This window comes from Balearica regulorum, chromosome Z, assembly GCF_011004875.1.
Source record: "Balearica regulorum gibbericeps isolate bBalReg1 chromosome Z, bBalReg1.pri, whole genome shotgun sequence".
Lineage (NCBI taxonomy): Eukaryota > Metazoa > Chordata > Aves > Gruiformes > Gruidae > Balearica > Balearica regulorum.
This window is the reverse complement of record NC_046220.1, coordinates 17,375,478-17,388,561: the sequence shown is the minus strand read 5'-3', so window position 1 is coordinate 17,388,561 and position 13,084 is coordinate 17,375,478. Positions and strand designations below refer to the sequence as shown.

General features: G+C 38.9%; 1 protein-coding gene across 3 annotated transcripts in view; it reads left to right on the top strand.

Annotated features, from left to right (window-relative positions):
• BDP1 (BDP1 general transcription factor IIIB subunit) overlaps nt 1-13,084 on the top strand; it is a 57,146-nt gene that overhangs the window by 27,379 nt on the left and 16,683 nt on the right. For all 3 annotated transcript variants that reach the window (XM_075741140.1, XM_075741141.1, XM_075741139.1), the window contains exons 22-29: nt 297-507; nt 1,991-2,106; nt 2,802-3,021; nt 3,587-3,774; nt 6,334-6,547; nt 7,591-7,808; nt 8,801-9,194; nt 12,748-12,843. In XM_075741140.1, coding sequence (XP_075597255.1) covers nt 297-507; nt 1,991-2,106; nt 2,802-3,021; nt 3,587-3,774; nt 6,334-6,547; nt 7,591-7,808; nt 8,801-9,194; nt 12,748-12,843 — 1,657 coding nt within the window. The remainder of the gene's footprint in view (nt 1-296; nt 508-1,990; nt 2,107-2,801; nt 3,022-3,586; nt 3,775-6,333; nt 6,548-7,590; nt 7,809-8,800; nt 9,195-12,747; nt 12,844-13,084) is intronic.

Genomic DNA, 13,084 nt, shown 5'->3' with positions numbered 1-13,084 from the left:
TACTAGTTTGCTTATCGGAGACACCATGTAAAAATTGCTTTGGTTTTACTGTAATAGACAATAAGTTAATGCCTCCAGTAAGTTAGTTTATTCTATTATGGACATAGATAAGAGGCCAGTGCTTTGAAATTTTTTCTGAAACAAAGTTTTGTGTTTGTAACTTAGCAGAACTTCACGTTTACACGGTTTCTTTTAAAAACACTTCTGTTTTTATAGGTAAGTATGTTGAACCCATGTTTGTTAATGACATGCTTTTGTATTGAGTTTCGGATTTTTTTTTTTTGTCTCTGACTTAGAATTGATAGCAAAAATACCTCTGAAGAAGAAAGTAAACAAACACCTCTTCGACCTGTCCAGTTAATGCGGAGCAGATTCCAGAGGTACAAGCCAAACTTAGGAAGAGCTTTTGGAAAGAAGGAATTAAAAATATCAGAAAATGAGAAGGAGAAAAAGCCTGAAGCAGAGCCATTGGTATTGCAAAAAGATGAGTCTGCCAATACTGTCATGGTAAGTAACAAGAATAAGCACTTTGCCTTCCAAAGTATGATTCCATGTTGCAAGTTCTGTTTTATGAAGTTAAAACATTTAAGTTGCATTCCCTGAAGCTGAGACATCATACAGGATGAAAAAGATCCTCAAAGCCCTGCTACGTTGAGGTATTGCAGGTATGAAATCAGTGAAGTCTACAACTTGTACTATTAATGTCTTCTGGAAAATGAGGGTCTGATTTCTATGGGATTGCATGATAGAAAAAAGGATTACGCACATTTAAGGTAAACTCTAGAATAAAAATGTGTTTTATATTACAATACATTAAAAAACAGCTTTTATGTTCATTTTATCTTTCCTGTTTGGATGAATCAAGTCTGTATTGAGGAATCCAGTATAAAGTATAAAGAGAAGGCAGAGGATAGGTGTTTTTCTGTAAAAAAATAAGGTCTTATTAATTTGGTGAGCTTTGGCTTCACCACTACAGTGCTTGACACTTGTCTACTTTACATAGGTAAATTTAGTCATTCACCTACACTGTGTATCCCCACAGGCACTTTAATAGACATTGTAAAAGGTATTGAATTCCTCAAAAGTCATTATAGTATGATGAACTGTCTGCAACCATTTTGTGGGTTGCTCATTAATCATGTCATGGATGTGGGCATGAATTGTCTATGCGTAAGATTTGCCTTTGATCTCAAACATAGCTAAGCTTTGTAACAGTGACTAATTTTTTGGAGTGATTGTAGCTGGGTTTGTTCTTGAACCTGCGTAGAGCTAGCTTGGATACTCATGTGCTGCATTCCCACAGAGAAGCATGAGTACTCTGCATCTGTAGTCTCCCTCTCAGTGCCACAGTGTCAGCTCAACCCTAGCTGAGATAGTTGCTTGTGGTTCCACTTTGGCTATTCTAGACCTGTGGCCTGTGGACCATGCGTGTACATCTGCTCTGTGCTGTGTAAATCTGTAGAATCTCAGCAGATCTGATGCTCCTCTGTACTAATAAAACTGTCACAGACCTGAAGTGCTGAAGGATGTGTTTGAATGGCTTCTTCGTGGAACCAGTGTGCCAAATACTAATAAACCCTTCTGAATCTGAGGTTATATTATAGTGGCTTAGGTGTGTCTGTGCTGTGTTCTGCGGTGTCCAGTTTGCAAAGGTTTTTTCCATTTGCTAAAGTATTTTTCCATAGTCCTCAATGTACTAAGAGACTTGATTGAATGCTGAATAGAAAAGTGTTACCCATAATGCTTAGGTGCATATAGTATTTAAGAGCCTAACTTTAGGTAGCCCGGGACTAAAAATGTTCCTGCTTGCCTATAAATTGAATTATGTACTCAGGCAGATTACTCTTAATAAATATAATGTGATTCTTTTCTTGTTTCAGATAATGGCACAGAGATCTGTAGTTATATTTTTTTTTATAAATTACACTTCTGTTTCAAAAACTTGCTTGATTCACTTTTTCTTTATGCTTTTTTTTATTGCAAATTAAAGAGTGAAAATGAAGCTGTATTGTGTCAAGCAGATGTATTGAGCAATGAGGAACAGGAGCAGCAAGAGGTCCTTCAGGTGCCCTGTATTTCTGAAAACCAACTGTGTGAACAAAGCAGGTGAGGTTAGAGTTTAGAAAGATCGCATTTGAAAAACTTTCATGTGGTGCACGATGAGACATCTTTGCAAGTGTCAATTCTTTTGTTCCTTGTTACCTGTTTTTCTCGAACTTTCAGTGTCTACAGGCAACTTCTTCCCATGTTTTCAGAGCACATTTTTAGTTGAGCTGAACTACTTGTCATTGTTTATCTAGTACATACTTGGTCTGTATGAGCTCATAGCTCTTTTTGACCAAGATTTTCTTTTATTCAGTTTGTATTTGCACATACAACAATCATACATGTAACAGATATAAACTTTGCAAAATGTCAGAGATCCATCATTCATTGATCCCAGTGTGCTCTTCTATTTTACTGCTCTTCATGTTAAAATAAGATCTTAAGCATGTATTAGACTGCAGATACTTTAATGTTGGTATAGTTAGCAACACAGCTTTTCTCTTGAGGTTAAAAATGCCTTCATAAAGAAATCGTGTTATTCCTTCTCACATGTTAACCATAAATGCCCAAAATGACAAATACATATTTGAAAAGATAATTTTCTTGATTTTGAACAAAACAACATATCAGTCGCTAACCCACTTGTATAAGTGTTGATTCGAAACTCAGTGAATGCAGAATTGCTTTTTTCACCCTTCCAACCAAAGTCAGGTGACATAATTTTGTTTTGTTTTTGTTTGCCTTAAATTCACTAGTGCTGAGAAATCCACTTCGCAAGAAAGCAAGCTGAGTGCTCTGAAACCAGGACAATTTATAAGGAATGGATCTCAGATAACTAGACCAAACTTAGAAAGAGCATTTAGTGAAGAAGAATCTCCAATGGCACAAAAACTTGCTGCTCCAGTCGAGGAAGAAGCAAGTAAAGGAGAGAGTCTTCCTGCGGTAGAAGAATCTGAGGAACCTCTTTCATCGAAAGTGAGAATTCTGTTCAGATATTTCTGACTATTCTTTATACCTGGTTCTGCACCAGTTGTTTTTAAGACATCTAAGTAAGCTGTTTTAAATGCGTAAGTTAATTTTAGACTAGTAAGAAGTCTTTCTTGTACATTCTTGTTATATACATTCTTGTTTAATATTTGCACCTTACAAGGTCTTCTAAAATTCTGTTAATGACACATTGATAATATAGAGACTTCTGTTAACAAATCTGAAGACTTGACTTAAACTTTAAAATTCCAGTCATCTTCATGATACGTGAATAGTTACCTGCGTGCCATATTTCTGTTGCTGGGTTTCTTCTGAACTCCTTGGTGGTTGCTCATGGAAGACTATATTGGTTATAGTATCTGTTTTTATTAGATAAATACCTTCTTTAAAGGAACAAGAAACAGTGATGGATGCCATAAACTACTTGAAAGTTTATAAGCGAAGTTTTGTCTCAGGTTAATGTCTTGATCATAACTTGCAATGCTTTATTTTACAGGTAATATATTTTGTGCTAATATTGTTGGTTGGTTGTTTGTTTTTTCTCAAATATAAGGACAACATGGAAGTATTGTTGTTTGTGGGAAATTTGGCCAAGAATGACAATCTAGACATAAATCCAAAAAATGTAAAGTCAGAAACACTCTGTTCCTCTAAAAAATCACCTAACTGCCAGAGTAAGGGAGAACAAGAAGAACATCTATCTACAGATGCTGTAGGAAGTATTCAGGATACCGTAGAAAGGTAAAGCTCCCTGTTGACAAAGTAAAAAAGCTCTTTAAAAACTTTGTATATTTATCCAGTTGTTTTCATACAGCACTTGCTTTTTGAAGTGTAGGCTCTGAGCTGTACTATATGCTACATGCTGTGAAGGTCACTAGGTGGCATTCTTACATAATATAAGAGGTTTTAACAGTGTTTTTCTCAAGGCTGCTTTCCTTTTTAGAAGGTATTTTGCAGGTGAGAGTAGAAGCAAGTAGTCAGAGTTTAGCTGTCTAAATTTCTCAGTAATACATTCTTAGGGTGCAGTGCACTATGAATGTGGACCATTGAAAGGAAGACTGAGCAGTGCCATTTGCACTCACTTATAATTGAGAAGTGGTACGTAGAGTAACATAAAATGAGCTTGTTAAGATGTATTGTGAGTCTCTTCACTTTTTCCTTCCAGCGGGAGAAGTTCATGCAACAGTGTGCAGAGTCCTGGTTCTTTGATGGAGGGGATGCTTTTTATATATGTGCAATATGAGGCAGATAGTGCCATTTACATGTAACAGTTCCAGGTTATGTTATAAGCTACCTTTTGTTTAATCTTAACTGATACAGAGCAGCATCAAAATATATTTTCACGGTTTTCTAAAATTATCTTCTGGTTCCCGTCTGTGAGCCTCTGCTTGAAATCTCTTCCATAACTTACGTTGAAATCATATCCCAGAGTCTTTGTGCTAACAAGAAAAGGGCCCTACCTTACAGTCTTCTTGGCTTCTGTAATGGCGGAATTTCAGAGATGCACAGAATGGTTGAGGTTGGAAGGGCCCTCCAGAGGTCATCCAGTCCAACCCCCCTGCTCAAGCAGGGCCACCTAGACCAGGTTGCACAATACCCTGTCCAGAGAGCTTTTGAATGTTGCCAAGGATGGAGACTCCACAATCTCCCTGGGCCACCTGTGCCAGTGCTCCATCACCCTCACAGTGAAAAAGTGCTTCCTGATGGTCAGAAAGGAACCTCCTGTGTTTCAGTTTGTGTCCATTGCCTCTCGTCCTGTCACTGGGCATCACTGGAAAGAGCCACACTGTGTCCTCTTTGCACCCTCCCTTTAGATTTTTAAATAGATATCGAAGAGATCTCCCTGAGCCTTCTCTTCTCCAGGCTGAACTGTCCCTGCTCTTTCAGCCTTTCATCGTAGGAGAGATGCTTCAGCCCCTTCACCATCGTCATGGCCCTCTGACAGGCTGTCTCCAGTATGTCCACGTCTCTCATACTGGGGAGCTAAGAACTGGTCACCGTACTCCACGTGTGGCCTCACCAGTGCTGAATAGGAGGGAAGGATCACCTCCCTCAGCCTGCTGGCAGCGCTTCTCCTAACGCAGCCCAGGATGCCATTAGACTTCATTGCTGCAAGGACACATTACGGGGTCATGTTCAATTTGGTGCCCCATTAGGACGCCCAGGTTCTTTTCTGCAAAGCCGCTTCCTGGCTGTGTGGCCCCCAGCACATACTATGCCTGGGCTTGTTCCTCCCCAGGTGCATGACTTTGCACTTCCCCTTGTTGAACTTTGTGAGGTTTCTGTCAGCCCATTTCTCCAGCATGTCAAGGTCCCTCTGGTTGGCAGTATGACTCTCTGGTGTATCAACCACTCCCTGCAGTTCTGCGTCACCTGTAAAGTTGCTGAGGGTACACCCTGCCCCATCATGCAGATCGTTAATGAAGATGTTGAACAGAACTGGACACAGTATTGACCCTTAGGGTACACTCCTAGTTACTGGCCTCCAACTAGACTTTGTGTCACTGCTCACCAACTTCGGAGCCTGGTCAATCAGTTTTGAGTGCACTTCCTTGTCTGCTCATCTAGCCCATGCTTCATCAGATAGTGTTAGAAGCCTTACTGAATTCAAGGTACGCACTATCTAGTGCTCTCCCTTCATCTATCAAGCTAGTCATTTCATCATAAAAGGTTATCAAGTTGATTAAGCATGACTTCCCCATTGTGAATCCATACTGACTACTCCAAGTCACCTTCTTGTTTTTGATGTCTGGAAGTGGTTTCCAGGATTAGTTGTTCCATCACTTTCCCAGGGACTAAGGTGAGGCTGATTTGGCCTGTAGTTCCCTGGATCCTCCTTCTTGCCCTTTCCTGAGACATTAGTTTAAAAGCCCAAGATTTCTGTCTTACTGAGCTGAATGTGCTTGAACAGATGTAAGAATTTCATCCTGTTTAAAAACAGTAGTACCTTGAGCACTGAATTTAATTAATACAATATTCCTATGATTGCTTAATTTTGGGGACTTATGGTGGTATAGCTGAAACTTTCTGTTCTACCTGACTTCTTAATATTGTTTTTCTCCCAAAACATTTTTCCAAAAGTAATCAGAAGGTCCACTCCTGCAGAAAAGCCAATTATCTCCTTTTTGCACTGTTTTTTTCTTGCCTTATTTTTTTTAAACTTCACCAACTAACTAAATAAAAATGCAGAATGCTTAAGTTAATTTCTAGCTGGAAGTACAAAATATTTGATAGTAAACGAAGCTTGTAGAGTGTATTTTATAGTTCCTAAGAAGTAAAAGTTGAATAATATTTTTGTAGGTATAACAATAAAGTAAGTACTGGAGAAGAAATGAAACAGAGTGATATAAAACCTTTACATCAAGCAAGAGAAACACTATCAAACCCAGGGCCAAACCTAATGAGAGTTACTAGAAAAAGAGATCATCCTGAAGAAGGTGAAAACAAAGAAGGCAACGTTGAGAATAGAAATGCAGAAGTGTGTTTAATGTTAGAAAAAACTGATGTATCGATGGTAAGTGCTGATCATGTGTTTTGAGCCAATTTATACCCCAATTCTTGTGTTTAAGTTCTTAGAACCATAGATGGCACAGAAATCCAGTATATGACTGTGAAAGGTTAATGTGATTCTTTCGAGTTTTTTAATTCACTATTGGAAATTATGCTGAGTAAATGGACTTAGAATCTAAAAACTGTGGAAATATTAAATGTACACTGTTGTCTTAAGTTTTACAGTTTATATGGTCAGAAGTCTGCATTATCATAAATACATGCTAACACTGTTACCAATTAATTTAATGTCTGTTATTTATTGAACAATGGAAATTAAGGCAGTTGTCTACCATTGGATACCACCTAAAATCCACATAAATATACTTACAAGTTGAAATGTATGTGAACAAAGTTCAGACCTTCTGCTTAAATTCACTCAACAGGCCCAACCTAGCCCAGACTAGTTCCTTCTCTGTCTAAAGTTGCAATACCTGAATCAAGTTTATTTGGTGTTCTGTATTTTCTAGATAGATCACTAAAATCTTTCAGTTAATGTATTATTTTAGCCAAGCATCCATAGTTGACAGAACTATGCTTCCTGATGTTTTTTATGTTCTGGAATACATTTCTCTGTGTGTGTGTTTTGAATAATATTTAAATGCAGTTCTATAAACTCTGATAGTTTTTTCTTCCTAGTTTATTCCCAGGGTAGAAAAAAAAAATTTTTTTCCTTCCCTCGTATTTGTCTTTAATAGGTAGTGTTAGAAAATTACTCATCTTTCCAGCTTCTGAAGAGTTGCTGCTCTTAGTAAGTTGAGCATGGCCTTGGTGTATTAACTAGCAGCAGCACTAGGAACTCAGGCATCATAGATAATACCATCTAATGACACTTCTGCTTTAGAACCAGAAATTAAAGAAAATGGGGAAGCATGTCCTAAGCTGTCAGACATGACAGCTGGACATGTTTTCAAGAACCTTAAACTTAGTTCTTTAAATCTTTTTGTCACCAAAATCAGTTAAAAATGTTTGGCACTTAATACAGTAATAATTGTCTGCTCTGTTCAGCAAAACACCAGTAACATAATAGAAGCTGCATCCTTCTCAGAGGCTACAAGAAAACATAATTTTACACACTCTGTTGAAGAAACATCTTGTAAAAGGATCAGGCAGGATAGTAGACTCCAGTGTCCAGAGTTATCATCAGAGAGTGAGAGTCAAGTGGAACAAGAAGATGATTCTCAGCCTTCTACCTCTCAGGAAAAAAAATCAGACAATCTCACAAGGTAAAACAACTAACTGGCTTGTAAGCTCAACTGATTGGTTTTGGCTTTTGTTACAAATACGTAATTATGAGCCATAGTTCTGCAGTGTGTTATGTGAGCACATGCAGGATGTCAGTCCTTGTGTCTTCCATCTGAGCTCTACCAGATGATTGCAAATATCCCTATGTCTCCTACCCTGCCTGCACTCTCATAAAACGAACACAGCCAGCACTCCCACCATCCCATCCCAGGGTTTGTTGAAACCTTTGGTTTCAACAGAAATTCCTGATTTTAAAGGAGACGACTTCAAAGTACCCATATTAGAGGCACAGGGATTGATTGTGGGATTAAACTAAGCAGAAACTCTGTGCTGGAAGTGTCCTCTGCCACTATTTGTTTTCCCTCCCAACCAGTTCACCAAGGAGGATGTTTTTTGGGGGGAAGTTTGGAATTTTGGTACGCAAAGTGGGTCATGCCCATCATTTTGAGATGGGAAACAGTAGGCAGCTGATTACTGAAGAGATTGCTGTCTGAGAAACTGGAGCAGATAATTAGTTATCATCTAACAGCTCTAGTTTCTAGACATTAGTCTGATCAACTAAAATATCATGGTTTGGGGCTCCTAGTATAGCTTTAGCAAAAGAGAACTGGAAATGTTCCCATGATGTAAAAAGCATGTGACTTCCATGTCCCTCAAAATGAAAATTAATTCATACTTTTGCGATCAAAGAATTCTGTATCTTGTAAATTTAATTGTGCAGCTTTCCAACACTCTGAAAATGCTTAATACACATTTATAATCAGTACTTTGTGCATACATGAAGAAATCAGGATTTCTCATTAAATGGTATGTGGATGCATTTTTGTCACTATACATTAGGAAGTAAATGTATTGTTGGTCACAATGATCCTTTTTTATTCATTGAGTGTGTTTTAATTTGTATTACCTCTTTTCTTGGAATGTCTTAGACTTCATTGTTTTTTAAACATGCTTTTGTTCTGTACTTTTGAAGGCAGTCCAGAGGGTCATCAAAATGGATAGCACTGCCAAAACATGTCGTGGAGCTAAGAACTGCTACTGTTGCTTCTGCCTCTGAATGTGAGGCTGATTGCAGTGAGAAGGGGAATCAAAGGCAAGAAGATAAACTGAGTGTTATTAGAGGCAAAAGTTTGAAAACTACACAGAGAAAGAAATCTGGGAAGGAGCAGAGAAGTTCAAAGATAACCTTGGTGACTCTCCGGGCTTCTCAAGAAGAGGAGGAGGAGGAGGAGGCAGATGACTTTGAGCCCGATGATGAGGATGAATGCTTTGCACCAGAAGAAGTAAACAAAGCTCCAGCATTTGTTCCTATAGGTCTTCGATCTCCAAAACCTATTCCTGTTCAGATAGAGGAAACCATGGAGGAGGTATCATGTAGCTGGGTTCTGAATATGTACTTTTGTTTCGGTTGTTTAAAAAGCTTTTATTCTAATTGCATCTCGGAGTACTTGGGGTTTATTGCAATTTAGTTTCATCAGTTAAGAATGGCATTGAGAGTAGCAGGGATGTTACTTGGCACATGTACTTGGTTCTGAACAAATGCTACATCAGTCTAAGGTCCAGTATCGTGTTTTAACCCCAGTCTGTAACTTAAGTACCACGTAGCTGCTCACTCACCCCTCACCCCCCCAGCAGGCTGGGTGGAGTATGGAAAAAAAAGAAAAACTCGTGGGCTGAGATAAAGGTAGTTTAATAAGATAACAAAGGAAGAGAATAATAATAAAAAATAAATGTATTAAATATATATATAAAGTGATGCACAAATGCAATTGCTTACCACCTGTGGAAAAAAAACCCTCTGATGCCCAGTCTGTTTCCAAGCAGCCATCCTGCCTTCCAGCTTGCTTTCCCAGTTATATAGGGAGCATGACGCTATATGGTACGGAACTTCCCCTTGTCCAGCCTGGGTCAAGAGCACAGCTGCCCTGGCTGTGCTCTCCCAGCTTCTTGTGCACCTGGCAGGGCATGGGAAGCTGAAAAGTCCTGGACTTAGTGTGGACACTACAACTGCATAGCAACAACTAAAACCACCAGTGTGTTATCAACATTGTTCTCATCCTAAATCAAAACCTCAGCAGTATACAAGCTACTAGGAAGAAAATTAACTTTATCCCAGCTGAAACCAGGATATCCAGTTATATTTACAAACTGTAGGTAAGTCTGCAGGGTGGTCACCAGTTTGTTTATTGGGATTGAATGTAGGCACAGACTACCATGCCTACTGCATGTTTTGAAGCCCCAGATGGAACAAATAGAGCATTTCAATTTTACATTTGAATGTTAGGAAATGAGAGAATGAGGGAAATGTTTCTGTATGTGGTGTCTCCCTTGGTGAGAAACTTTAACTGTGTGGTGGGCTGACCCTGACCAGCAGCCAGGCACACACAAACAGCTGCTTGCTCACTCCCCTCTCCTGTGGGACAAGGAGAAAATGGAAGGTAAGAAGACTTATAAATTGATATAAAGACTTCAATTTTGCTTCAATAGGTGAAGCAAAAGCTGCATGTGAAAGCAAAGGAAAATAAGGAATTTATTCACTACTTTCCATTGGCAGGCCACTTCCTGGAAAGCAGGGCCTCAGCCTGCATTAGTGTTACTCTGGGAGACAAACACCATAACCACAAATGCCTTCCTCTTCCTTCTCCTTTCCCTAAGCTTTTATTGCTGAACAAGACATCATATAATACGGAATATCCCTTTGTTCAGTTTGGGTCAGCTGTCCCAGGTGTGTGTTCTCCTGACCTTTTGCACAGCCCCAGTGTAGTTGCTGGGGCAAAGAGTAGGAAAACAAAAGCTTTGACACTGTGCAAACACTGTTCAGCAATAACAAAAAGAGTGGTGTATTATCAACACTGTTGTAATCTTAAATCCAAAACACAGTACTATGTGGGCTGCTATGAAGAAAATTAACTTCATCCCAGCCATGCTCGGTACAATCTTCACCCTTTATTTTATACCATTTGTGTCATACTCAGGCCCTACACTATTCAGTACATCCTTACTAACCACAACTTCTTATCCTTTGCTATATACATAGATATCATTCCCTTGGTCTGTCGGCCATCCCCTTAAAATGTCCATCAAATGTTCTTTGAGTTATTTAGTCCATACCTTGGGCTTTATGTATATGTGGTTGCTCAGGAGGGGTGGCATGTTGTGTTGAGGTTTTGGGTGCCAAAGCCAGCTCAAGCTGATCACCACTGCACCTGCCTGGTTTCTTGTGAGGCTTGTCTTTCTTGATTCATGTTGTTCTTGCTATAGTACTTACTATAGCATACAACTCAAACAATGGGTTGAAAAAAGTTTAAAAGTTTATCCATTATAATCTCCAGCTTTTGACTCTTTGGTTCAGGCTGTAGAGTTTGACATTGTAATGGATTCCACTCCTTGCCCATAGTCCAGCGTGGGTCCTCCACAGGCTGCAGTCCATTCAGGGAAGTTCCTGCTCTGTCTGGTATGGGCAGATCAATGGGGCTCAGTCTCTGCTACTGTCAGTGAGAGACCTTCTATGTCTTTGTCAATTTTTTTCAAAAGCTGTATATTTTGACTCTTCCATAGACCATTTGTAGAATTCGAAACTTTAACCCTAGAGTGTAGGCTTACGTTTTAATTGTATTCTTACACTAGAATAAAACTTGAGGTTCTAAGACTGTAGCAAGACTTGGTATCATATCTACTAAGACCAGTCACTAGAGAGGAAATGGCATAGGTTTTTGTCATCAGGGAACTGTTGAGGTTTGGGAGAGGTGGACTCTCTTCAAGGTCTTGAAAGGGATTGTGCTCAAAGGTTTAGATATTTTCCTATTTTTTTCCCTATCATTCTTTTTTTTTTTTTGTCCCTTCTGCCAGTCTTATCTCAGTGATGTGTCTTCATAGCTCTTTTTTTTCTTTCTTTTCGCTTCATTCCAAATCTGTTTATCTGACCTGTTCTGTTCATGCCTCAGATCTTCATCGCTACTTCTTTCCATTCACTCCAGTTCTTTTTGCATACTGCTAGTGGTCACCTTCCTCTCTTCTCCCACTGAAATCCTGCTTTTTTGTCTCCTGAATTAATCAGGAACAGCAGGACAATTTAAAGCTCAATCAAAATACCAAGGGAGACTTTAGAACAATAATGATCAAGAAAGTTGTTGCATGGAAAGTTTTGTCAAATCGCTTCATTTCAAAGGTGTGGAATATGTTACCTTTGGGGATCAAGTTTTTTGGTTTAACACATAGGAGCCGTGAGTACTAGTAAGGGATATGGTTAGGTACATGAGGACTCATCTGTTTCCAAATTTAAATAGATTAGTGGAAAGTACCTGTAAGTGTGCAAGCCTTTGAAAGCTACCCAGATGAAGCAGTGTTTTTCATAAGACCCTCACTGGAAATATTAAAACCTTTCTGCCAAATTTCAAGTCCTTGTTTCTGCAAATGTCAAATGTCTGAAGCTCTCAGTGAAAAGACAGTGTTAAGAAAAAAAAAATTATAGGTAACATGGGAGGGGGAAAGTGTCTGTGTGTGGGAAGGTATGTCTGTTCCCTAGTCTTACTTTGGAAAAAAGCTGAACTCTTTTTCTTTCCTGAAGACTTAAAAAGCAGAAAAGTTGTGAAAACTAACAAAACCCATTTGAGGTAAACAGCCACCATGAAAGATCTCAGCCGCATAACTTAGTTTGGTGGAGAAATAAGCAATTAGAAACAAGGTCTTAGGTTGTCTGATGCTTCCAGTTAGTTCCAAGCAGCACTACCAGTTCTGCCTCCAGTTCATACAACTGCTGTCTTCTTAAATCAGAAGGTATGTAGTATAAGACTTAATTTTTGGGAAGGATCCCAGTAAATGTTCAAGATTTGTAAGTATATGTGGTTTACAAAAATTGGCATTTGACAGATTTTCTTTTGGGGCTAATGAACTGAAATACTTTTAAAATTATTTTTACAGCTGGAAATATCTGTGAACATACCAGATGTGCAGGTGTCTACTGATACTGAAAGTCTCTCTCATGCATCTGTCCAGCTGATGGTACAGAAGGAAAAAGTAAGCACCTCAACAGCTGTAAGAATGTTGTTTGTTTCATAGCACCTCTAAAGCTACATGGACAGTGTCTGGTTGCCATGTTGGCTTGCAACAGTATAGCTTAATAGACTCTTACCTGTCCCATGCAGATACAAGGGACACAGCTATAGGAAAACTATGTAAGTAAATATTGTCAGCCTTTAAAATACCCTTTCAAAGCCAGGGTGACCTTTGGGCAAAGAATTTACCCGTAAGCATTAAA